Source organism: Sphaerodactylus townsendi, linkage group LG15 (genome assembly GCF_021028975.2).
Source record: "Sphaerodactylus townsendi isolate TG3544 linkage group LG15, MPM_Stown_v2.3, whole genome shotgun sequence".
Taxonomy (NCBI): Eukaryota; Metazoa; Chordata; class Lepidosauria; order Squamata; family Sphaerodactylidae; genus Sphaerodactylus; species Sphaerodactylus townsendi.
In genome coordinates this window covers 18,325,949-18,349,624 of record NC_059439.1, presented here as the reverse complement: position 1 = coordinate 18,349,624, position 23,676 = coordinate 18,325,949, and the positions used below count along the sequence as shown (strand labels likewise).

The 23,676-nt window shown below is 49.7% G+C and overlaps 1 protein-coding gene across 1 annotated transcript in view; it reads left to right on the top strand.

The window, feature by feature from the left end:
• Window positions 1-23,676, top strand: part of PRR12 (proline rich 12) — a 49,711-nt gene that overhangs the window by 15,520 nt on the left and 10,515 nt on the right. Inside the window, exons 4-10 of the mRNA XM_048517085.1 lie at window positions 482-3,969; window positions 8,849-9,461; window positions 12,903-13,222; window positions 15,397-15,513; window positions 16,749-16,882; window positions 19,476-19,930; window positions 21,681-21,806. Of these exons, the coding sequence (XP_048373042.1) occupies window positions 482-3,969; window positions 8,849-9,461; window positions 12,903-13,222; window positions 15,397-15,513; window positions 16,749-16,882; window positions 19,476-19,930; window positions 21,681-21,806 (5,253 nt within the window). The remainder of the gene's footprint in view (window positions 1-481; window positions 3,970-8,848; window positions 9,462-12,902; window positions 13,223-15,396; window positions 15,514-16,748; window positions 16,883-19,475; window positions 19,931-21,680; window positions 21,807-23,676) is intronic.

Below are 23,676 nucleotides of genomic sequence, written 5' to 3'. Positions count from 1 at the left end.
TCGCTTGTCGCTACCCCCTGTAGAAGAAGAAGAGTTTGGATTTATATCCCCCCTTTCTCTCCTGTAAAGGGATTCAAAGGGGCTTACAATCTCCTTTCCCTTCCCCTCCCCCCCCCCACCACAACAAACACCTTGTGAGCTGGGAGAGCTCTGAAGAACTGTGACTAGCCCATGTTCACCCAACAGGAATGTAGGAGTGCAGAAACACATCTGGTTCACCAGAGAAGCCTCCGCCACTCAGGTGGAGGAGTGGGGAATCAAACCCAGTTGTCCAGATTAGAATCCACCTGCTCCTAACCACTACACCACGCTGGCTCACGCTGTAGAGTGGGGTTTTTTTGTTTCTGCTGAACCTAGCTCATCTCTCCCTACTAGCACCCTCTTTGAACAGGTGAAATTATGGGTCTTCTTATGCAGATGATCTGTTTCTATGGCTTTGTCCAGAAGAACTAACATGACTGTTTCTCTCCCTTCCTTGCAGCCATGCACACTCCAGCCCCGGCCGAGCTCTTTATCTCGGGGGCCCTCCCCGGCTCCGGCACTTTCCCCTCCTCGTCGGCACTCTCTGCATACCAGCACCCTGCCTCCTTCAGCGGGCGCAGCTTCCCGGTCACCTCCTCGCTCACCCTGCAGGACGCTACCTTCAGTCCGACCTCCAACGGCCTCTTGTCCCCCCATGACCCCCTGCTCCACATCAAGTCCTCTCAGCCCAGCGTCCCGTCATCCCTCAGCTTCGACCGGCTCGGCAGCGCGGTGCTGGGCACGGGTTTGCCCTCCCAGAGCTCCGCTTACCGCAGCGCCCAAGAGTCGGCGTCCCGCCACCTCCCCTCCCAGTTCAACCTCCTGTCGTCCTCGCTCGGGCCGTCCGACCAGACGTCCCAGCTCTACAACACCTCTGTCTTCTCCAGCTCGCCCGCCTCCTCCATCGAGCGGGCCATCCCCCGGCAGGACAGCGTGATCAAGCATTACCAGAGGCCCTCGAGCGCCCAGCCCCAGCTGCCGTCCGCCCATTCTCTCCAGCATTACCTGAGCTGCGGGGGCAGCTACCAGCAGATGTCCCACCGGTCCAGTCTTTCTTGCAGCCCTTTGGGCGAACAGTCCCCAGCCAGCAGCGAGGGCTCCCAGCAGCAGAAATCCTCCCAGGCCACCCGGCAAGAGCCCTCCCAAAGCTACCGCCCCATCATCCAGTCCCCAGGCTATTCCAGCACAGCCTCCTCCTCGAAGTCCAAGAGCTACTCGGCCTCCCGCCAGCCGCCACGGTCCACAGCCACGCCGAAGTGCCAAAGCAACTACAGCTCGTCCACCCCCAAGCCCAGCTCCGTCATCGCGAGCCAGTCGCAGGCCTACTCGCCCGGGCAGCCCCAGAGCCTGCTTTCCATGAGCCAATCCCAGAGTTACTCGGTCAGTCAGCCGCAGAACCTGTCTTCAGTCAGCCAGGCCTCGCAGGGCTTCAGCAGCAGCCAGGCCCAGGACCTGACGAGCGTCAGCAAGGCGCAGAGCTACTCGACGGCAGGCCAGGCCCAGCAGGGCCAGGCCGGGCAAGGCGGGCAAGGCCTGCAGACGTGTCAGAACCAAACGTACTCGCCCGAGCAGCTGCAGAGCCTGTCGTCCGTCGGCTACAGCGTCCAGGCCGAGCCCCACGTCTCCGTGAGCCAGACTCCGAGTTACGTCCCAGCACATTCGCAGGGGATGCCCACGGCCAGCCCATCGCTCAGCTACAGCACCGGCCATTCGCCCGCCATGCCGGGGCACAGCCAATCCATCGGCTATTCGCACAGCCAAAACCTCCCGGACTCCAGCCCTTCCCAGATCATCCGGCCGCTCCAGTCGCCCACGACCAACCGGCCCCAGAGCGTGGCGTCGCCCGGCCAGTCGCAGAAGTATCTCACGTCTGTGCTGTCTCCTTCCTTCATGCAGTCGGCTCACACCCAGAGCTACCAGAGTTCCCAGGGGGGCTTGGAGAGGGCGTCGTCGTACGGCAAAGCCAAGGCCGACTCGGACCTGCTGTCGTCCGAGCGGACGGAAGACGAGGAGTTCTTGATCCAGCACCTGCTGCAGTCGCAGAGCCCGCCGAGGGTGCCCCCCGAGGGCATGGTGGAGTGCGAAGACCGGGCTGGCAAAGGGATGGGGTACGAGCTGAGCAAGACCGAGGAGCGCTACCACCTGCAGAGCGTCATCCGGACCAACTCTAACCTGGACAACCAAGGCCTCGAGATGTCCTTGCAGAGCCTGAAGGACAAAAAGAAAGGGGAGAGGTCCAAGGAGTATCAGCACACCCGCTCCACGCCCGAGTCCTTGGCCACCTCTGTTGTCCACTATAGCCACCAGGCTGGCTCCATGGACTCCTACGGGCAAGACATGAAGAAGTCGGTGGAGCAGCATCTCCAGGGCGGCCACATGGACACCGGCAGCAAAGAGATCTCCCAAGCCCACTCGTATTTGCAGAAGACTCCGGAGCATGCCTCCCAGCCACACCCCATGGAGTCCCACGGGTTGATGTCCGGGCAGCAAGGAGCCACGCTGATGTTGGACTCTCCCCCCGACCTGCCCCCTCTCGCCCTCTCGCAGCAGCAGCAACAGCAGCAGCAATCCCAGCTGCTCCAGTCGGTGCTGACTCACACTCAGAGCCAGCTGCACCCCCGGGGCAAGGTCCGCACCCCGTTGGATGTCCACCTGATGGAGCCCCAGCGCATGCACCAGGCCGAAGCGCCCTCGCCGCAGCTTCAGATGCAGGCCCTGGAAGCGCACCTGCACCAAGCCCACGTGCGTTCCCAGAGCATGGAAGCGCAGCTCCTCGAGCCGCAGCAGTCGCCGCAACTGCAGGGCCAGATGCAGTCGGAGAGGATGCAGTCCGAGGGCATGGAGGTGATGCCCCAGGGCAACCTCGCCCAGTCGCAAGAGATCCAGGACTTCCTGGAGCCGGATATGAGCTTGGAGTCCCACCTGGGACAAGGCGGGGCGGTCCAAACGCAGCAGCATCTCCTCCCCGATGCCAGCTTGGACCCGGACTCCTCTCAGCAAGTCCCGCAAGGTCAACTGGAAGGCAAGGACCAGTTTGAAAGCCCCAGCCCCCAAGGGGCGAAGCAACGCTTCGTCCCGCTCACCTCCATCTGCTTCCCGGACTCTTTGCTGCAGGACGAAGACCGTAGCTTCTTCCCGGGCATGGAGGACATGTTTGGGCCGCCTCCTTGCGGCGGAGACGAGTTCCCAAAACCGGACGACGGCACGCAGGGCATGGAGAGGGGAGAGGGGATGAAAGGGGGAGGCTATGACATGATGCCAGGAGGTCAGGGGTACCAGAGCTACTGCCCGTCGGAAAGCGGGGACGGGCAGCACTTGGGGTTGGATTCGGTATCAGTGAAGCACGAGCTGCCCTCGACTGTCAACACGGAACAGCTGGGGCTCATTCAGTCTGGGCAGCACGGGACGGCCCCCATCTCGGAGTCCAAGTCGGGCCTCACGTCGCCCATTTTCTGCTCGTCTAAGCCCAAGAAGCTGCTAAAGACCTCGTCCTTCCACCTGTTGAAGAAGCGGGAGCCGCCTTTCCAGCCGCCCAAAAAGAACTATGCCCAGGAGTACGAGTTTGAGGACGACGAGGACAAGGAGGACGTCCCGGCTGACATCCGCCTTAACAGTCGGCGCCTGCCCGATCTGCTTCCGGACCTCATTTCCAGCTGCCGCACCAACCGGACCACTCTCAGCCCCATGGGGGACATAGACTTCTGCCCGCCCAACAGCGGCCTCATGGAAGGGCCCAAACGCCGGGGGCGCAAGCCGACCAAGCCCAAGAGAGATGGCCCTCCCCGTCCCCGAGGGAGACCCCGCATCCGGCCCCTGACCGAACCGCCTCATGGCGTGGCTCACGATGGAACCAAGAAACCCCGTGGCCGGGGGAGAGGGAGGGGAAAGAAAGCAGGGGAGGAGGGGGTTGACCCCGGAGCAGGCTTGGAGTCTCTCAAACCTCTCAAGGTAAGTTGGGATTGAAAGGTGGTGGTTTTGTTGTTGAGGTTTGCACTGGGAAGGAGCATTTGGAAAGGGGCTGGGTGGTGTCACGGTGGATGGGCAGGGGGCAAATGGTTGGAAAGGCGGCTTCCGGCTGATTGTAGAGCAGTGATGGCGAACCTTTTAGAGACCAAGTGCCCAAACTGCAACCCAAAACCCACTTATTTATCACAAAGTGCCAACATGGCAATTTAACATGAATACTGAGGTTTTAGTATAAAAAACGGTTGGCTCCAAGGCGTGCGTTACTCGGGAGTAAGCTTGGTGGTAGTCGATGGCTTTGCTTTGAAGCAACTGTGCAAAGCTTCAAACGGGTGAATCATGACCCTAGGAGGGTTTACTCAGAAGCAAACCCCATTGCCAGCTACTGAGCTTACTCCCAGGTAAAGGATCACGCTTTCGTTCTTCCCATGAAAATCAGTAGGGTTTAAGAGCCCTTAACAGGGTTACCTACACTGCTTCCCCAAAACTAGGTCTTAGGTTTAATGCTAATAATCTCCCTGAAATAATTACATTATTATCACATGACGAACTCTGTGTATGCGTGCCCACAGAGAGGGCTCTGAGTGCCACCTCTGGCACCCGTGCCATAGGTTCGCCACCACTGTTGTAGAGTCTTCCCAAGTGGGTGAGACTTCTGAAGTGGTCAGTTCTGAGGAGGTGGAGGCTGGTGTATGATGTGAACTACTGGGTCCTTGGATGAGTGTAAGCCAACGTACAAATGGAGGGTTCATGTTCCAGAGCAAACGATATACAAACAATACCGCTGAACCCAAATGGGAATGAATATATAGTTGCAAATTTAGTCTTGGGGCAGGAACAAACCAGAGCACCCACAAACAGTTGGGTGTTTAATGGCACTCAAAAAATACAGACACACCATAGTCAGCAGAGCCACCAAGTAATGCGTATACAATCACCAGCATCTCTAGAGACACAGTGCATTCATCACCTGGTAGCCTAAACAGTCTGTCCAGAAGAATGGAACTGTTTAAAGTCCAGGGGTACATGGTGTCCATCTTGCTTGAGGAACAGGAGAACGGGTTCATTTCAACCATCTCTGGTCAATCTCAACAAAATTCGCTGGTTGATCTCAACAAAATTCTCATTTCATGGGATCTTTAACCCACTTCACCAGCTTTCCATGACTTGGAGTTGCTGACATGGCTTGCGGAGACTTTTAAGCTGTTCAAAGCATTTATATCTTCATCGGACTAAGCCACGCGTGGCTGATTCTCTTGCTTGGATGAGTGATCCCCAGGGAAGACCAGGGCTGCTATGCAGAGGAAAACAAGGGCAAGCTACCTCTGCTAGCTCTTGCCTTGATAACCCCGTGTGGTGGACCTTCATGAGGTCACCATGAGTGGCTTGTGACTCAGTGGCACCTTTCTTTAATCCCTGGCTTTATAGGGTCAATCCATGGGCACCCCAAAGCATACGATTACTGCCCCAAATGTCTGATCTCTGATCAGCGGTCTACATGACTGCAGGAATGTTTCAAACTGTCTCCCGGGTGGGACAGCTTGACCACATGGTCGTTATTGAAACAACAGCAACAACAACAATAATAGTTGTTGTTAAATTTATTAGACTGCCCACCCCCAAAGGGCTCTGGGCAGTGTACAAGAAACAACAAAAACAATACATAATAAATATCAGAATCCTAAACAACATTAAAACCTTTAAAACGCATTACAGCAGCAACATCATAAAACCCATACTAACCCAACCTAAAGCTAAAGCCGGGAGGGGAATGGCATGCATAGTACAAGCATCAGGCGGGGGCAGGCAATCCATGGCTGGCCTTCCCAAAAGCCCGGTGGAAAACAGTTTTACACTCACCAAAGTCCCGCAGGGCCCTAACAGCTGACAGGAGAGTGTTCCACCAGGCAGGGGCCAGGGCCGTAAAAGCCCTGGCCCGGGTAGAGGCCAGCCGCATCATTGAGGGACAGGGGACCGTCAATGCCAGTGTCCCCCATGGACAGTTGCAGTACATTTGGTATCCCCAACTGGAGAGGTAACATTTCTAGGAAATTTCCTGGGCAGCACGGGGGAGGGGAATTTTGTGGGAGATGGAGATAAGTGGAAATTGCCGCACCTGTGGAAATCTAAACCGGATTTAACCTATTATTGTTTGTAGTACTGAGATTTAACTTATTATAGCTTATATTACTGAGAAGTTGCAGCTGGCTTATGGTGATCCCATAGGATTTGTGAAGCAAGAGACATTCAGAATGGGTTTGCCTGCCTCTGAACTTACTTTGGGGTCTCCCATCCAAGTACTAACCAGTGCCAGCTCTGCTTAGCTTACAGGTTCTGACGAGATCAGACTAGCCCGGGCTATTCAGGTCAGGGTGATTAGCTGCCACCAAAATTATTTACACTAAAGCAAGAAACTTATCATCAAAATATGCAGAACAAGTGTATAGTATACATCGGAATTGCCATTCTTTAATATTTTAGATTGCCGTACGTACTCATTTTTCCTGCTGCACATTTTGAGCCAGTAAAAATCTGGCCTAGAAGCATTTCGCCCATTTCACAGGAAAATATTTCATAGGAGGGTTTTCTCAGGACTCGCCAGATTGCTAAAGAACGTCCTTGGGGGGAATCTATACCATCTCCCCAGCACCCTCAGTCAGTCAGTCAGTCAGTCAGACTTTATTACACTCAAAGACCAGAAAAAAGTTAACAATAGAACCAAACTTTGTACATCAGCAATACAACATAATACGGTAGGCTGTAAAGGCACGCTACTAAGTTGCATTTTAGGTGATAAGAACATTTTAAAATCCTATTTAATATACGCTAAAATATCACACCTAAATGAATTGTTTAAAATTTCTATTTGATACTAAAAAAAATTTGTGGTATAATTATTTTAAAAAATAATTAAAATTGTTTAATACAAAATCATATTAACTGCATTAACATTTTAGAAACTTTTGAGCATAATTAGATTAAAAAAAATTACAGCACACATTCAGCATCAAACCTCAATTTGAAGAAGAATCCCAACCCACAGTTTTTTCTGGGTCTTCACATTTTCTCCCAACATGTTTTGGCTGCAGCTAAATAGCTTGAGAGACAGGAAGGTGTGTGAGAGCAAGATGCCCCCCCCCCCCCCCCCCGCCCCAAAAAGCCTTATATGGCTTCAGTCCTTGGTACCCAAGAGAGAGTATCTACCCATTTTCTCCTGTCTGAGTGCTGAGATTGGAGGGGGCAGGGCCTGCCTGGCTGTCCCGCCCCCTTCGGAGGTGAGGAGGGTGGAGTGGCCCACAGGGCCTTCTCTACAGTGGCCCCTACACTCTGGAATTCCCTCCCTCTCTTTGAATTTCAGCTCTTAGCAAAGACTGACCTCTTCACCTGGGCGTTTGGTTGACACCCCCACTGGGAGGGGAGCCCCAAGGTGTCTGTACACCCCTCCCTTTTTGTGGCGGGTGAGATTTTAGATGGTTTTTAGGATGGGGTTTTATTGTGATTTTACTTCTTGTTGGATTTTGTATGGTTTTTATTGTAACCCACCCTGTGATAAAAAGTGGGGAATAAAAGCAAATCAATAAAATGCCCATTGTCATCTGCTGCTTGAAGTGCCTAGGTCACCAGGCTTTGTCATAAGTCTGGCCCACTACAGGAATTAGAGGCCCAAAGCCATTGAGGAAATTTTGCTGAGAATCGGGATCAGATTCTTCTGTGGCTGTGGGATTTTGCAAGAGAAAATGTTGCAGAGATAAGGTAGAATATATGTACACAGCATTTGAGCAGGTCCAACATTCACAGATGGAACTTGCGGTGGGAAAGGCGGTCCAAGGTCAGACCTATAGTTCATCTAGTTCAGCAACTGCTGGCCAAAGGATTTCTTTATTTTATTTTATCTAAAACATTTTTGTACAAACTTTCCACCCAATCAAGAGTCCCCAAGATGGCTAATCTGAAACCATGTCCCCTTGGCCATCTGGTTTTCAGAGATGCATTGCCTTTGAGGGTGGAGGTTCCATCTGGCTTCGACGAAGAATGTGGTGGCCAACCTATGGTGCTCCAGATGTTCATGGACTACAATTCCCATCAGCCCCTGTCAGTTGGCCATACTGGCAGGGCTGGTGGGAGTTGTAGTCCATGAACATCTGAAGAGCCGCAGGTTGCACACCCCTGAATATACAATCAATACATAACACAATAATAAATGCAAACTATACATTAATACAATCCATAAATAGCACAATAAACAGTGCAAATAATTTAAATCAGAACAATAAATAGTTAACATTTACAAAATAGTCAAACTTAAGCACCTTTCCCTTTTCCATTTCAAGGGGATAAATTTACCCGAACAAATCTATAAATAAATAGAAAATAACAAAATAAAGAGTTCCCACTAAAACCTACGGACCCGCCCGCCCACCTCCCTTCTCCAAATAAAATAAAGAAGTAACAGATAGCAGTTTGTGAGCGCTGAATGAGGAGAAGGGATCATGCACGATTAATCTATGTGTGTATTTGTGCAGCCTTCCCCCTTGAGCACAGAATCTTTGTTCCTGGTCAGTATCCCGAGCATTCTGATTTTCAAAAGGGGGGGGGGTTCTAGTCCTCATAACAATAATGGGACGACATGAGGTTGAAAACGAGCAGGGCTAGGCCCAGGGTAGGACCCCTTCTGGGCCAGAATTCCTAAAAACTTGCAACATCTCACTGTCACCTGTTGAAAACAGTGGTTCCGAAGGGCCGGGGCGCGGCGAAGTCCTAAAAAGGACGTTCCTGACAATAACAAAATGGAAGATGGAGTTTGGAGAACTGTGTCAGGAGGCCCCTCAGACCCTCCCATTCCTCTCCCTTCTCTTTCCTTCAGATCAAGTTGCCAGTTCCCAAAGGCCTGGAGGGATCTCGGCTGGAGGCTTCCACCCCGACTCATCAGCCCCCTCAAGAGAGCAGCTTAGACAACAGCCAGACCCGAGAGAAGATCAAGCAGAAGATCAAGGAAGTGGAAGAGAAGCAGCCTGAGATGAAGTCGGGGTTCATGGCGTCCTTTTTGGACTTCCTCAAGTCGGGCAAGCGTCAGACATTGTCTTCCGCATCCTCCTTGGCGGCCACAGTGGGGGGCCCCGGGGTGGCGGCGGCTGCCGTGGCCTCGTCCTCAGGCAGCCCCTCCAAGACGCCACGTCCCCCATCAGCCACGTCTTCGTCGTCATCTTCCCAGCCTCCGCCTCCCTTCAGTATGGCACCTCCGATGCTGTCAGGGGGCTTGGATGGGCCTGAAGGGGATCCGGCCGGGCTTGTAATGAGCTGTACAAGCCCCTGCAAGCGGCTGGATGAGGAACTGAAACGTAACCTGGAGACTTTGCCCTCGTTCTCCTCTGACGAGGAGGACTCAGTCAGCAAAAACCAGGACCTCCAGAAGAGCATCTCCTCGGCTATATCAGCACTCTATGACCCCACAGACCGCAAGGAGGGAGAACCCAATGGTGAGTAGGAGGAATCCTTGTCCACACTAAAACACTGAGCAGACTCCTCATCCCCTTTTTTTTCTGTCCTTTATAACTATTAAACACCTTTCTTTTTGACTGTTAACAAAATCCACCTGAAACCCTTTATTAAATAATATTTAATGGATTTTGCTTTAGACTAACCAGAGTACCCATTTTTATTTTTAGAGAGAGCCAGTGTGGTGTAGTGGTTAAGAGCAGGTGGATTCTAATCTGGAGAACCAGGTTTGATTCCCCACTCCTCCAGCTGAGTGGCAGAGGCTTATCTGGTAAACCAGATGTGTTTCTGCTCTCCTACATGACCTTGGGCTAGTCACAGTTCTTCGGAACTCTCAGCCCCACCTACTTCACAAGGTGTCTGTTGTGGGGAGAGGAAGGGAAAGGAGCTTGTAAGCCCCCTTACAGGAGAGACAGGTGAGGTATAAATCCAATTTCTTATCTTCTTTTTCTTCTTTTTGGTTTTAAATTTCTGAGAATAATCTGCCTCGTATTTAGCATTAACTTTCTTCTACATTCTCTTAGCTTCTGCATGTAAGTTCTTAATGATCAAACCCTTTTCCATGTCATTCAATATATATGTATGTATATATATATATATATATATAGAACCAGGGGGCATACATTGAAAATGCTGGGGGGAAGAATTAGGACTAATAAAAGGAAACACTTCTTCACGCAACGTGTGATTGGTGTTTGGAATATGCTGCTACAGGAGGTGGTGATGGCCACTAACCTGGATAGCTTTAAAAGGGGCTTGGACAGATTTATGGAGGAGAAGTCGATTTGTGGCTATCAATCTTGATCCTCTTTGATCTGAGATTGCAAATGCCTTAACAGTCCAGGTGCTCGGGAGCAACAGCCGCAGAAGGCCATTGCTTTCACATTCTGCATGTGAGCTCCCAGAGGCACCTGGTGGGCCACTGCGAGTAGCAGAGAGCTGGACTAGATGGACTCTGGTCTGATCCAGCTGGCTTGTTATGTTCTTATATTTTAGCCAGTTAGAAGCAGAGCTCTTTGCTGCAGGTGTTTTTTGGTCTTTCACGGCACACGGGCTCCAGATAATCTAAGCGGAATAGATTATAAGGGGTTTTTTTTTAAGAGAAAGGAAGTCAAACGTTTTTCTCTTTGCAAGAGAGTACGTATCTTGAAGAGCAAGCACTTTGCTTGGAATTCAGTGTGCAGTTTCATGTGTTCGTGGACTTCTATGGTCAGAGGTCCATGTCACCTGCTCAGCAAGTGGGGGGGATCCCCTCTACTTCCTGTTCTCTGGCATTTTCTACTCATCCCATGAAGTAGTCTTTTTAATGAGCAGTGGAGGTTGGCCCCCATACACTAAATTGGTTCTAATTAAGGAAAGTGAGTGTGTTTGCTCCAAACACATGGTTTTCCCAACCACAGATTGGCCTGTGTATCTGCTGTTCTGACTAGTTGTGAATTTAAAGGCCACTTAATGTATTGTTGAAGGCTTTCAGTTGTTGTGGGTTTTCCAGGCTGTGTGGCCATAGTCTGGTGGTTTTAGCTCCTAATGTTCTGCCCTCTCAGTGTGCCACAGAGAGCAACACATCTTAAAGTGACATGCCTTTGTAGACGCCAGCCACAGTTTCTGGTGAAATGTTAGCAGAAGAAGAGGAGTTTGGATTTATATCCCACCTTTCTCTCCAGTAAGGAGATTCAAGGTGGCTTCAAAACTCCTTTCCCTTCCTCTCCCCACAACAGACACCTTGTGAGGTAGGCGGGACTGAGGAAGTTCCAAAGAACTGTGACTAGCCCAAGGTCCCCCAGCAGGAATGTAGGAGTGCGGAAACACATCCGGTTCACCAGATAAGCCTCCACCACTCAGGTGGAGAAGTGGGGAATCAAACCTGGTTCTCCAGATTAGAATCCACCTGCTCTTAACCACTACACCACGCTGGCTCTCGAGGAGTTAGGGGCTAAAACCACCAGACCACCTCATGTTTTTCCTCCAGTGAGCTGAACTTCATTTCCAGGGAGGTGCTTGATGTCGGGGAGATGGCGTGAATGAGGTCATGCTCTCCTTTTCCTGTGCTGGGGGGCCCACTTGAAAGGGTGGGGCCATCGCTGGCGTTTACCAATAAAAATAGAAAACCCATCTGTGAATCTACCAGGGTTGCCTCTGTTTGGGCCTTGATAGGCCTGTTTCTTCATGGCCGCTTATACTCCCAGACCCAACAGTTTTCTTCCATACCTTTCTGTCATTCCTTCACCTGTCTCCTCAGAGCTTTCACGTTTCCCTGCAAATCAGGGATTATGATAGTAGCCGAATGACAAATAATCGAATCGTCCCTCCATCACATTGCAGTCTGCTTGTTTCTTTGATTGTGTCGGAGGTGCAGAGCAGTGGACACCATGTCTGTGCATACACACCTCTGGGGTAGGCCCCCTGCCCTGGCAAAAACAGCCGTCTTGGAAGTTTTGGGAACAGGCTAGCCAGCTGGCAACAGCATCGCATGTCTCAAGAGAGAGTTAGAGACATTGTCGCTGTGGCCTGTACCGCTTGCTGCCGCAGGATGCATTGCTGGTATCGCTAGCATAGATGGCAGTTAGGCAGATTTGTGGAAGATAGATCTGGAACGGAATATTAACCAGGATGGCAAAATTGAACCGTTGTGTTCAAAGGCCCCGGACTTCCAAATATTTGCGTGACGGCCTCTTCCATTATAACCCCCAGCGGACATTAAGATCAGGAGCCAAGGGACTTCTAATTACCCCTGGCCCACGGAAGGTCCATTTGGCCTCAGTGTAGGCCAGGGTCTTTTCGGCCTTGGCCCCTTCCTGGTGGAAGTCTCCCTGCGGGATTTTATGAAGTTCCGCAGGGCCTGTTTCGCCAGGCATTTCGTTGAGGCTGCTCTTTGACTACCTGTCTCCCCTGCGGCTATGTGTTTCCTTAGCCCATCGGTGGGTTTTACTTCTCCTCTCGGTTTTACAGCTTTTAGTGTAGTCCGGTTTATTAATTCCTGATTTTATGGACCATGTGGGTTATTTTAACTTTATTATTTGGGTACTGTTTTGTTTTTAAATTATGGGTCTTTGTCGAAACAGTTTTTATATATTGCACTTTTGATTGTACATTGCCCCGAGCCAGACATGGAAGGGGCGATTAACAAATCTAATAAAATAAAATAAATAAAATGCAAGTTGTTGAAGGGCAATAGTAGAGAGGCTTTGGGTACCGTGCCCTGCATATCGGTCTTCGCAGGGCCATCCTGGTTGGCCACTGAGAAACAGCTCGCTCTGGATTACGTGGTCCCTTGGTGTGATCCAGTAGGGCTGTTTGTATGTCCTGTCTTCTCAGTTCTCCACCCAAATTATTCCTCCCCTCCCGCTCAATTTTCTGGACCTCCACCTCTGACTGCAAACCCATTGCTTCTCTCCCTTCCTCCCGCTTCTTTCCCATCCCAGATGTGCCACCAGTGGAGGAGAAGCCCCCAAGCCCAGCTCCATCAGTGGAGGCAGAGACGCAACCAGAGCTGCCCCCGCCGCCCCTCTCCCCAGCTCCCTCACCGAAGGAGGCTCCCCCGGTCCCCGAGGAGCTGCCTGCTCAAGCATCCCCCGAGCCCGACGATCCAGAGGACACGCGGCCCCTCCACCTCGCCAAGAAGCAGGAGACGGCTGCCATTTGCGGGGAGACGGACGAAGAGGAGGCGGAGAGCGGCGGGGAGGGAATCTTCCGAGAGCGCGATGAGTTCGTCATACGCGTTGAGGACGTTCAGGCCCTGAAGGTGTGTATGGAGACCCGTGGCTGTGTCGTTTGAAGCAGTGCTGTATTTATAAGCATGAAGTTCTGAAACCCATTTTCAAAGACGTATTGCACGTTTCAGTGTTTGAATCTTGGGTCAGATTTTGTACCACGCAGATCTGTTATATTATTTAAAGTTAAAATAAAATCCCATTCTTAACAACTGAACAATCTCCTAATTGTATTGTCGAAGGCTTTCACGGCCAGAATCACTTGGATGCTGTGTGGTTTCCGGGCTGTATGGCCGTGTTCTAGCAGCATTCTCTCCTGACGTTTCGCCTGCATCTGTGGCTGGCTTTAGATCCTCTGAAGATGCCAGCCACAGATGCAAAGCTATCAGAAAAATAAACCACACAGCATCCAATCTCCTAATTGATGGATCGTTAGTTTCATCGTCCATTTCACTGCCTGCCTGCAGTCTCAGAGGCTTCATTATAATTCATTGGTCCTAAATTTGCGCTTCCCTCTCTTTATCAGTATTGAAATGCTCAATTTACCAAACTCCCAAATGGTACATCTTGACAAAAATGAGTTTTTGGAAAAAGAGGAGGGTGAGAATTTCCCAGGATTTCATAAACAACAATCGGAGCTTGAGAACAAGTTAACACCTCTGTTGTGCAGAATTTTATCGAATGTGCATGAGACAGTGTAAACCATACAAGAGCCACAAAAAAGAGCAGAAACTGTGAAAAAAGCAGAAATTGACATATTGAAAGAGAAATAGACCCACACCTAAATGACAGACTGTTATTAAAATCAAGGAGTCTAATTATAACCTCACACGCTTTACACCTTCACTGTTATTTTTTAAATCTTCATTAAACTGTATCAAGACTATTCATGATTTGCTGGAGTGTAAAACTATCTCTGACTTAACTGGGTATTTATTTTCCCCTTTCTCTGAGCATATCAAATCAGATCAAATTTCCCACCTCCTATCTGAGGAGGTGAGATGGCCGAGAGTGCGTGACTGCCTTGATTCTTGCAAGGAGAGCTTCGTCAAGAATGAGAATGTGAATCTTGGGTTCCCTGGTTCTAGTCCACGTTCTAACCACTGCATTTCAAGGAGTCACAATAGATCACCGCAGCCAAGAAAACGTGCTCCCCCCTGTATTTTTCTCTCCCATTTGAACGGGGCCACTTGGCACACTAACTGTATTGCTTAATAAACCCTGTTCAAAGGAGAGCCATAATGTTCGCCAGGTTTAATGTTATGCCTTCTGCCTTGTTACATGGCAGATTTAATAAGCAAGAAAAGGCTAAAAGATTGTGCCCATGTAACGATGGCTCAGTTGAATCTCTGGCCCACCAATTACTACACTGTCTCAGATTCAAGGAAATCAGATCCAAGTATGTGAATCTTACTCCTTTACATTTACCCCATCTCCCCGATTTAATTAGATTACACTACTTGTTGGACAACCCTGATCCTTCTCTCTGTATGATAGTGGCAGACTTTCTCCTGGAAATTACTAAACGCCAGTAGATTTCCTTCGACCTAACATTTATGTCCTGTATTGTATATGCTTTTTAATCCGTTTTTTATTATTGTTGTACTGTTGTCTATGCCAATAAAGGCTTGCTTCTTCTAAAAAAAGAGTCACAATAGAGCATCCTTAACTAGGGGGGATTTCTTTAATGATGTGTATTATGCACTAGTCATTGAGCTGGACTTTAGCAAGGTGCCTTTTTAAAACCATTTAAGCACCTACCTTCCGTGTGAAACCAGAGCAAAAAAGATACCATTTGCAGAGCAGAGTTTACGGAAGGAAAGGGCTGATTTGTCGATGAGAATGTATACTGATCGAGAATGTGTTCTCGTCAGTATAAATTCCCATCAAGCAACAAACCCTTTGCTTCTGTAGATTCTGTTTTCTAGATAACTGGGCAAAGACCTGCCTAATTGTTTTATGAGCACAAACAAGCAGTGCAGGAGTAGAGTGTATTTTGGGTCTCTTTCAGTGTCACTCTACAAAGAGTTAATGTCTTTCCAAATCCACTAAAGCCGGCTGGTTTAGAAGGGTATAACTTTGGTTAAGACCGCTTGTGCGTTTCATTTTTGCACGTAATCCTGTTTTGCTGCAAGATTGTTACAGTTGGGCCCACAGATAGTGAGGTTCTATTGACATCAGTGCTGCTTTCTTTATCTTCCTGCAGCTTGCCCTTCAGACCGGCCGGGAGCCACCCCCCATCTGGCGGGTGCAGAAAGCTCTGCTTCAGAAGTTTACCCCTGAAATCAAGGACGGGCAGCGACAGTTTTGTGCTACCAGCAACGTAAGTGTTTCCGCTATCAGGCCCATTCCGATGTATTTGATACCCATACAGTACTGTCCTACTGTTTACGCAAATGCATGCGCTCACAGATGCCAACGGAAAAGCTCAGGCCCTGGATGTGTTGGGCCTCAGTGTGTTTGACTGTGTGCAGTTTGATTGGATTCCAACTTGGGTTTTTACTTTCACGTCTCTTATCTTCCTGCTGCTAGAAACTAGCTGTTTTCCTCCACGTTTGTGCAGAGGGACCGGCTTTCGTTGGAGGGACATGTGCAATAATATGTGCTTTGCCCTCCCCTTGGCCACTTCGGTAAACATTTTGCCAGCGTGGTGTAGTGGTTAAGAGCAGGTGCACTCTAATCCAAAGAACTGGGTTTGATTCCCCACTCTGCCACTTGAGCTGTGGAGGCTTATCTGGGGAACTAGATTAGCTTGTGCACTCCAACACATGCCAGCTGGGTGACCTTGGGAGAGTCACAGTTCTTTGGAGCGCTCTCAGCCCCCCCTACCTCATAGGGTGATTGTTGTGGGGGAGGGGGAAGGGAAAGGAGATTGCAAGCCCCTTTGAGTCTCCTTACAGGAGAGAAGGGGGGGATATAAATCCAAACTCCTCCTACTCCTCCTCCTCTTCTTCTTCTCCTCCTTCTCCTTCTCCTTAATTGTTGGGCTTGGGTCAGTGAATATCTTCTTGGAAAGGATTGAGGTTTTTAATTCCTTGCCCTCCTTGTTTCTGGAAAGTCCTCCTCAGCACTTTTGATTTCTGGCCTGAAAGATGTCCAGGTAGCCTCAACCAGCGCTGGGGCTTCCTCTGCCCTGGTCCAACCTGGTGGAACTCTCTGTCCAGTGAGACCCGGACCCTGCGTGATCTGATGCAACTCCGCAGGGCTTGTAAGACGAATCTGTTCCGCCAGACGAATAGTTGAGGCAGCAACATTTTCCCCCACCTAAATGTCCTCTGTCCTCTCTTATGCCGTCTTTCTTCCCTTCTCTGTTCAGTTTTTCTGTTTTCCAGTTTTGAATTTTGCTTTGGGTCTGTCGTATTTTTCAGTACGGACATCCGAAATCGTATAGTATTTTATGTAGAATTTTAGTCGCTATTTGAAATTGATTTGAACCCTGGTTTTATTGCATGTGTTAATGTGTTGGAAGCCGCCCTGAACCTGCAAGAAGGAGAAGGGCAGCATAGAAATTAGATTGATTAACGTCCAGCTACTTCCTACCTTGCTTTTCCCCCTCAGTATTTGGGCTATTTTGGTGATGCCAAGAACCGCTACCAGCGACTCTATGTCAAGTTCTTGGAGAACATCAATAAGAAGGATTATGTCCGTGTCTGCTCCAAAAAGCCTTGGCACCGGCCCCTGCAGGCTGTCAGGTAATGGGGGACCGAGTGGGGAAGGGCAGGCTAATGGGTTGGATCCACTCACCTTTTTTTCTAGTGACTCCTTAAGGAAGGAGGGGTGAAGTCGTTATGGACGACGCAATGAAGAGACAAGACGCAGCAATATCAGGAAACCGGTGGAGAGAGGCCAGCGGCAGGTCTGGCTGATCTGGCCAATCTGCCGAGCTGGGGTCCCTGGCACCTTTATTAAGGGTTTGGGGAGGCGGAGAAAGTTAGCGCCAATTCATGACTCAGGAGGGGCTAGCGTGCGTGCAGGGAGAAACGTTCCTGTCTGGGTCGAATTCAGGTATCTTGTGACCTGGGTGTATGAGGGATCTCGTGATGTGCGTACGTGTGAGCCCAGGAGGGGACAGATGGCGCAGGCATTCCTGTGCACTTTCTGAGGCTCTACTGGGTTCGCTAACGCACCCCTACAGAGGGGCTCCTCTTTGACCACCAGAAAAGGCTATGCTGGGGATTACGTGACCTGCATAGCCAAAACCCACACCTTTGCATAGCACATTCCACCCAAACACTTGCTGATTAGTTCTCCACCGTGGGACATGGACAATATATACCCCACTAAACATTCCCTTCTCACTGGACACAGTGTGTAACCGACTTCTCTCTGTAATACACCTCTGAAGTTGCCAGCCACAGATGCAGGTGAAACATTAGGAACAAGATCTACCAGACCACGGCGACACAGCCCAGAAAACCCACCACAACCAGTTGAATCTGGCCGTGAAAGCCTTCGACAAAATTAATATTGTTTGTTTTTGACGGTGCATAAAAACCTGGCTGTTTGCTCTAGAGTGTCCCTGGATTTGTTGTTTAACAAATAAAAAGTCTTCTGTTGGTCTGTCCAGCACTCTTAAGCCCATCAGTAAGGTTGAGAGAAACTTTGTTCTGGCCCCATTATGAAGAGGGGCTTGTATATAAACAATGCTGGCAAATAATTTTAGATGGTGTAATGAGTGAAGTTACATATAAAGTTTGCCAGTGGGTACTAACAATTATCAAGAGAAAATGTCAGTTGCATATGTAAAGTATCATGTACAAGGTCAGTACAGGCATTTTGCAATCTTCCTGTTTTGATGGAAATCTTCTCCAGATACCTTGTCTGCGATCACTGAATTTTTTTTTATTTCTCTGGAGTTTTCCTTTTTTGCCAGTATAAACTTGCTCTGTGTCAGCTGCCTTCAAAATCACATTGAGAGCCAGCGGGTTGTAGTGGTTAAGTGGTGAAGAGCAGGTGGATTCTAATCTGGAGAACCAGGTTTGATTCCCCACTCCTCCACCTGAGTGGCAGAGGCTTACCTGGTGAACCAAATGTGTTTCTGCACTCCTACATTCCTGCTGGGTGACCTTGGGCTAGTCACAGTTCTTTGGAACGCTCTCATCCCCACCCACCTCACAAGGTGTCTGTTGCGGGGAGAGGAAGGAGCTTGTAAGCCACCTTGAGTCTCTTTACAAGAGGGAAAGGTGGGGTATAAATCCAAACACTACTACTTCTTCTTCTTCTACATACTTAATTGCCAGCCAGCAGTTGTTCCTAAAAATCTTTTCTGTCGGAAGGGCAGGTAAAAAGATGTTTCCTTGGAACTCTTCCCCCTACTTGTGGTGGCTGCCAGGAGCTGGACTGAAAAGCAACCAGGAGACCGGGCTGACAATTAAATGCAAATGTTTGATTTGCATAATCACCAATCGTGCATAATATGCAAATCACGCTGCACAGATTTGAGAAACTGCAATACGGAAAGGCAACCCTCAGCTTGGCTTTCATCAAAATCCTCCCCCTCCCATCTTAGCAGACTTGGCCTGTAAACTTGGACCCTCTCTTCATACTAGACCAGGGGTGGGCAATTATTTTTTCCATGGGGCCGCATAAGAAACAGAAAATACTGTGGAGGGCTGGGCCAAAAGGCAGGGGGGCAAGGCGCTTTTGAAAGCCCCGCAGAAGCCGGCAGCCAAGGCAACCGGCTTCTGCGGGGCTTTCAAAGACGCCAGCTCCCAACTACTGACGGGGGGGCCAGTCAGGGTCATCCGGCGGGCCGGATGTGGCCCACGGGCCATATAATGCCCAGGTCTGTACTAGACCTTGAGCCCCATCCAAAGGGGGGGAGGCAGTTCCACCTGTGGGAACAGCACGCAGCCCTTCTGGTGCGTTTGGGATTTGCTCTCTGGAGCACTTACCCCAATAGTGATGTTGCTGGCATGCAGCTGCCGTGGCCCTCCCTGGCACTGGCACGTGGTGGCAGACGCCGGGTCCAGCACCCCCACTGATATAGTGGGGGAATGACCAGGGGAGAAGCCACCGTTAATTGGTTTCCCCCCAGCCACGTTACACCAGCAGATGCCTCAGACTTACATGACCAAAAAGGGTGGTGTAAGCCTATTACAGCCAATGGGGGCTTCTCAGCGGTGGGGAAGTTTTTTTTGCCTTTCTAGCCTCGCCATGCTGCCAGAAAGCCTTCTTGGAGTCAGCAGCACACGGCCTCTTGGATGGGGCTGCTTGTTTCTAAGGAAGGAGAACAGCCAGTTCTTGGGACTTGGTAGTCTTAATAGTTTGTCTTCCCTCTTGCAGGAGACAGAGCCAACCCAAAGCCTCTGGCCCCAAGACTCCCGTGACACCCAAAGTGGAGAAACCCGAGAAGCCAGAAGTCCCGGAGAAGGTTGAAAAACCAGAGAAGCCCGCCAAGGCCGAGAAGCCTGCCAAGGCCGAGAAAGCAGAGAAAACCGAGAAGCCCCCTAAGACGGAGAAAGGGCCGAAGCCGGAAAAGCCTCCCAAGGTTGAGAAGTCTGAAAGGCCCCCCAAGGCGGAAAAAGTGGCCAAGGCGGAGAAGCCCCCCAAAGTGGAGAAAACCGAACCCCCTGTGCCTGTTCTTCCCAAAGCTGCTCCAGCCAGTGGGACATCTAAACCCAAACCCAAGCCGGCCAAGGTGAAGGCTGAACCGCCCCCCAAGAAGAGGAAAAAATGGCTCAAGGAAGCGGCATCCTCCTCCGACTCAGATTCCAGCCCTGACCAGCAGAGCGAGGAAGGTGAGTAGAGCAAGGCAGGATCTCCCGATCCCAGAGAATGTGTGGTGATGGTGTGTGACGCAACTCCGCACTCAATGCTCTACCTCCAGCTGTCCGGGCCCTGCGGGACCTTAGCGAGTTCCGCAGGGCCTGTAAGGCGGAGCTATTCCACTGGGCTTTTGGAGGGCCGCCGTGAAAGCCCTACACTTGCCGAATCTGAGGCTGCCTGTTTCCATCTTTTCTATTCTGGTTGGGCCTGATCCACTGATGCCATCGCGGGCCCTACCTATTCCCTCCCTCCTTTTGGCATTAGTTCGGGCGCCTGTTTTAAACAACTTTTGTTCTAAAAAACTTTTGTTGTTTTAACTTATGCTGCATAGGTTTTTAAGGGGTTCAAGTTTTTAAGTTGTTGATTTGCTGTTCGTTAGAACAGCCGTACTGTGAGCCGCCTCGAGCCCTTCGGGGATGAGGCGGCCTATAAGTTTAATTAATTAACTAACAAACAAGCAAACAAACTAGGCATCCTAGAAAATTAACAGAAGAGACCGGGAGCATTGTGGAATTGGACCCAGACTAACTTTCCATGTAGCTCCTCCTTCCTGTTGCATACCCCCATTGTTGTTCTTTAGCATACCCTACGTACATACCTGTGATGGCAGGCATGGGCAGAAAAGTCAGTGGGAGAGGCAGAGAGCCACTGTGGTGTAGTGGTTAGAGTGTCAGACTAAGATCTGGGAGACCCAGGTTCGAATCTCCATTCTCCCATTTAAGCGTTGTTGGGTGACCTGGGGCCGATCACACTCTTTCAGCCTAACGTACTTCGCAACGTTTGTTGTGAAGATAAAATGGATGTGGGTAGAATGTTGTAAGCCCGTGGTGGCGAACCTTTGGCACTCCAGATGTTATGGACTACAATTCCCATCAGCCCCTGCCAGCATGGCCAATTGGCTATGCTGGCAGGGGCTGATGGGAATTGTAGTCCATAACATCTGGAGTGCCAAAGGTTCGCCATCACTGTAAGCTGTTCCAGGTTCCCACTGGGGAGAAAGGTGGGGTATAAATGAGGTGAATGAAGTTCGGGAAAATTTAGTTTGGATCCAGCCCATGTGGAGGAAACGGTCCATGCCGAGAGCTGGAGGGAAGTGTTTTTTCAGAACTTCAAAGTAACCGATTCCTGGGGATGGTGTGGTGATTTAAGGTGTGATCCAGAGTGTGGTGGGTTTCTCAAGAACTGCACAACCAGGTTGAGGGCTAAAAGTCCATTTCGGGGAGGTATTGGTGGGAGAATCACAGAGTTGGAAGAGACCCCAAAGGCCATCAAGTCCAACCCCCTGCAATGCAGGAACACATAATCAAAGCACTTCTGACAGATGGCCATCCAGCCTCTCTTGCCTTGTTCATGAGGGGCCTATATTTTAAGTGCCAGGGTAGGGAAATGTCAGCAGGTCATATTAGTATTTATATCACACTTTATCAATGTTCAAAGCATTGTATATTCCTGCAGTAATTCTAATAGCAGCCCTGTAAAAATACGCTGGTGGTATTGCCCCTAGATTGCAAGTAGGAGGACTGGACCGTCTAGCAAGTTTTGGCTGAGATATGAACCAGCAATTTCCAAGATCACCGCTCATTCTCTTTACTGCAGTTTGTCCAAGATAAGAAACATTTCCAGTCCAATTTGAGTGGAGACCAGGAGGGACATAAAAGAAATCTGTGAGGCCATGATGTTGTCTTTTCATCTTTGTCTCTCAACATTCTTTTCCCCATCTAGAGCGTGTGCCAACAGGCCGTATTCTAAATACGCGAGCCATGAAGGAAATGTACCGCAGCTATGTGGAAATGCTGGTCAGCACCGCTCTTGACCCGGACATGATCCAAGCTCTTGAGGATACAAACGGTACATATTCTTTTTTGTTGTTGTGGTGATAGGGTGTGTGGGGTAGTAGAGATGATCAGAACTGTGTTCCATTCTGGTCGCCACATGTCAAAAAGGATATCGAAGAGATAGAAAAAGTGCAGAGAAGGGCAATGAGGATGATTGAAGGATTGGAGCACCTTCCTTATGAGGAGAGGCTGCCGCGTTTGGGACTCTTTAGTTTGGACAGGAGACGTCTGAGGGGGGATATGATTGAAGTCTATAAAATTATGCATGGGGTAGAAAATGTTGACAAAGGGCAAATGGAAACGGGCAAAGATAGATTCTTTCCAAACCAGGAGGTTCCATTTATTTACTTGTTCATTTATGTACCTGATATATGATCTGCCTTCCTTTCTGAGACTCGAGGTGGATGACAGGATATAAACCAATGCAGACCGACAGTATTAAAACAACCAATTTTAAAGTATTAAAACAACCAGGAGCAGCAGTGGGGTAGTGGTTAAGTGCAGGTGTACTCTAATCTGGAGGAACTAGGTTTGATTCCCTGCTCGAGCTGTGGAGGCTTATCTGGGGAATTCACATTAACCTGTGCACTCCAACACACGCCAGCTGGGTGACCTTGGGCTAGTCACAGCTTCTCGGAGCTCTCTCAGCCCCACCTACCTCACAGGGTGTTTGTTGTGAGGGGGGAAGGGCAAGGAGATTGTAAGCCCCTTTGAGTGTCCTACAGGAGAGAAAGAGGGGCTATAAATCCAAACTCTTCTTCTTCTTCAATGAACAATGCAATAATACTAGGATTACAGAACAATGCAATAATACTAGGATTACAATGCAATAATACTAGGATTACAGAATTAGAGAAGAATATGAACATCAAACTATTTGAGGCAAACAAGACAAAAACAATACAGTATTGGATGATGCAGTAAAAGCAAGACCCCTTTCCCACATGCAGAATAATGCACTTTCGATCCATTTTCACAATTGTTTGCAAGTGGATTTTGCTGTTCTGCACAGTCAAATCCAGCTTCAAAGTGGATTGAAAGTGCATTATACTGCATGTGCGGAAGGGGTCCAAATGATACCTACAGTAATTGTTGCAGTGGATTATGCTCCTATTTCACTTTCAGCCCCCCTGGGGCTGTTTCATTCCTCTGCAGTTCTAGTCACTGCTTTAAAATGCCATTTTGGATATTATTGTTTTTGCACATTCTGCAGCACGTTATCTTAGTCACAGGTGTCCACATGTCTGCTTGATTCACTTTGAAACCATCTGTACTGTTGACAGTCACTTTAACTCACGATGTCGACTTCCATAAATTTTGAATGCGCATCAGATCAATTAGGGCCTTCTGAATCTATGCCGCAAGTCAGTTTAATTGGTTCTGGCACGATGGGAAAGGGAAGAAAAGCACTTCCTCTCTTCTGCAAGCATTAGATTACAAGCCTCGTGTTCTGTCCTTAGCTGTCTTATAGTCCTTAAGGCAGCTACTGCAACCTCTTGATTATTTCAGCTGCCCCTTTCCTGGGAGGGGGAGGAGGAGGGGGTCAGAACTGCACAGTATTCCAAAGGAGGTTCCAACCCCTGACGACTTACTTTGGCCAGAGTGGTGTAGTGCGTTCAGAGCAGGTGGATTCTAATCTGGAGAACCGGGTTTGATTCCCCACTCCTCCACCTGAGTGGCAGAGGCTTATCGGGTGAACCAGATGTGCTTCCACACTCCTACATTCCTGCTGCTGGGTGACTGTGGGCTAGTCACAGTTCTCTCAGAGCTCTCTCAGCCCCACCCACCTCACAAGGTGTCTGTTGTGGGGAGAGGAAGGGAAAGGAGCTTGTAAGCCACCTTGAGGAGTCTCTTTACAGGAGAGAAAGGTGGGGTATAAATCC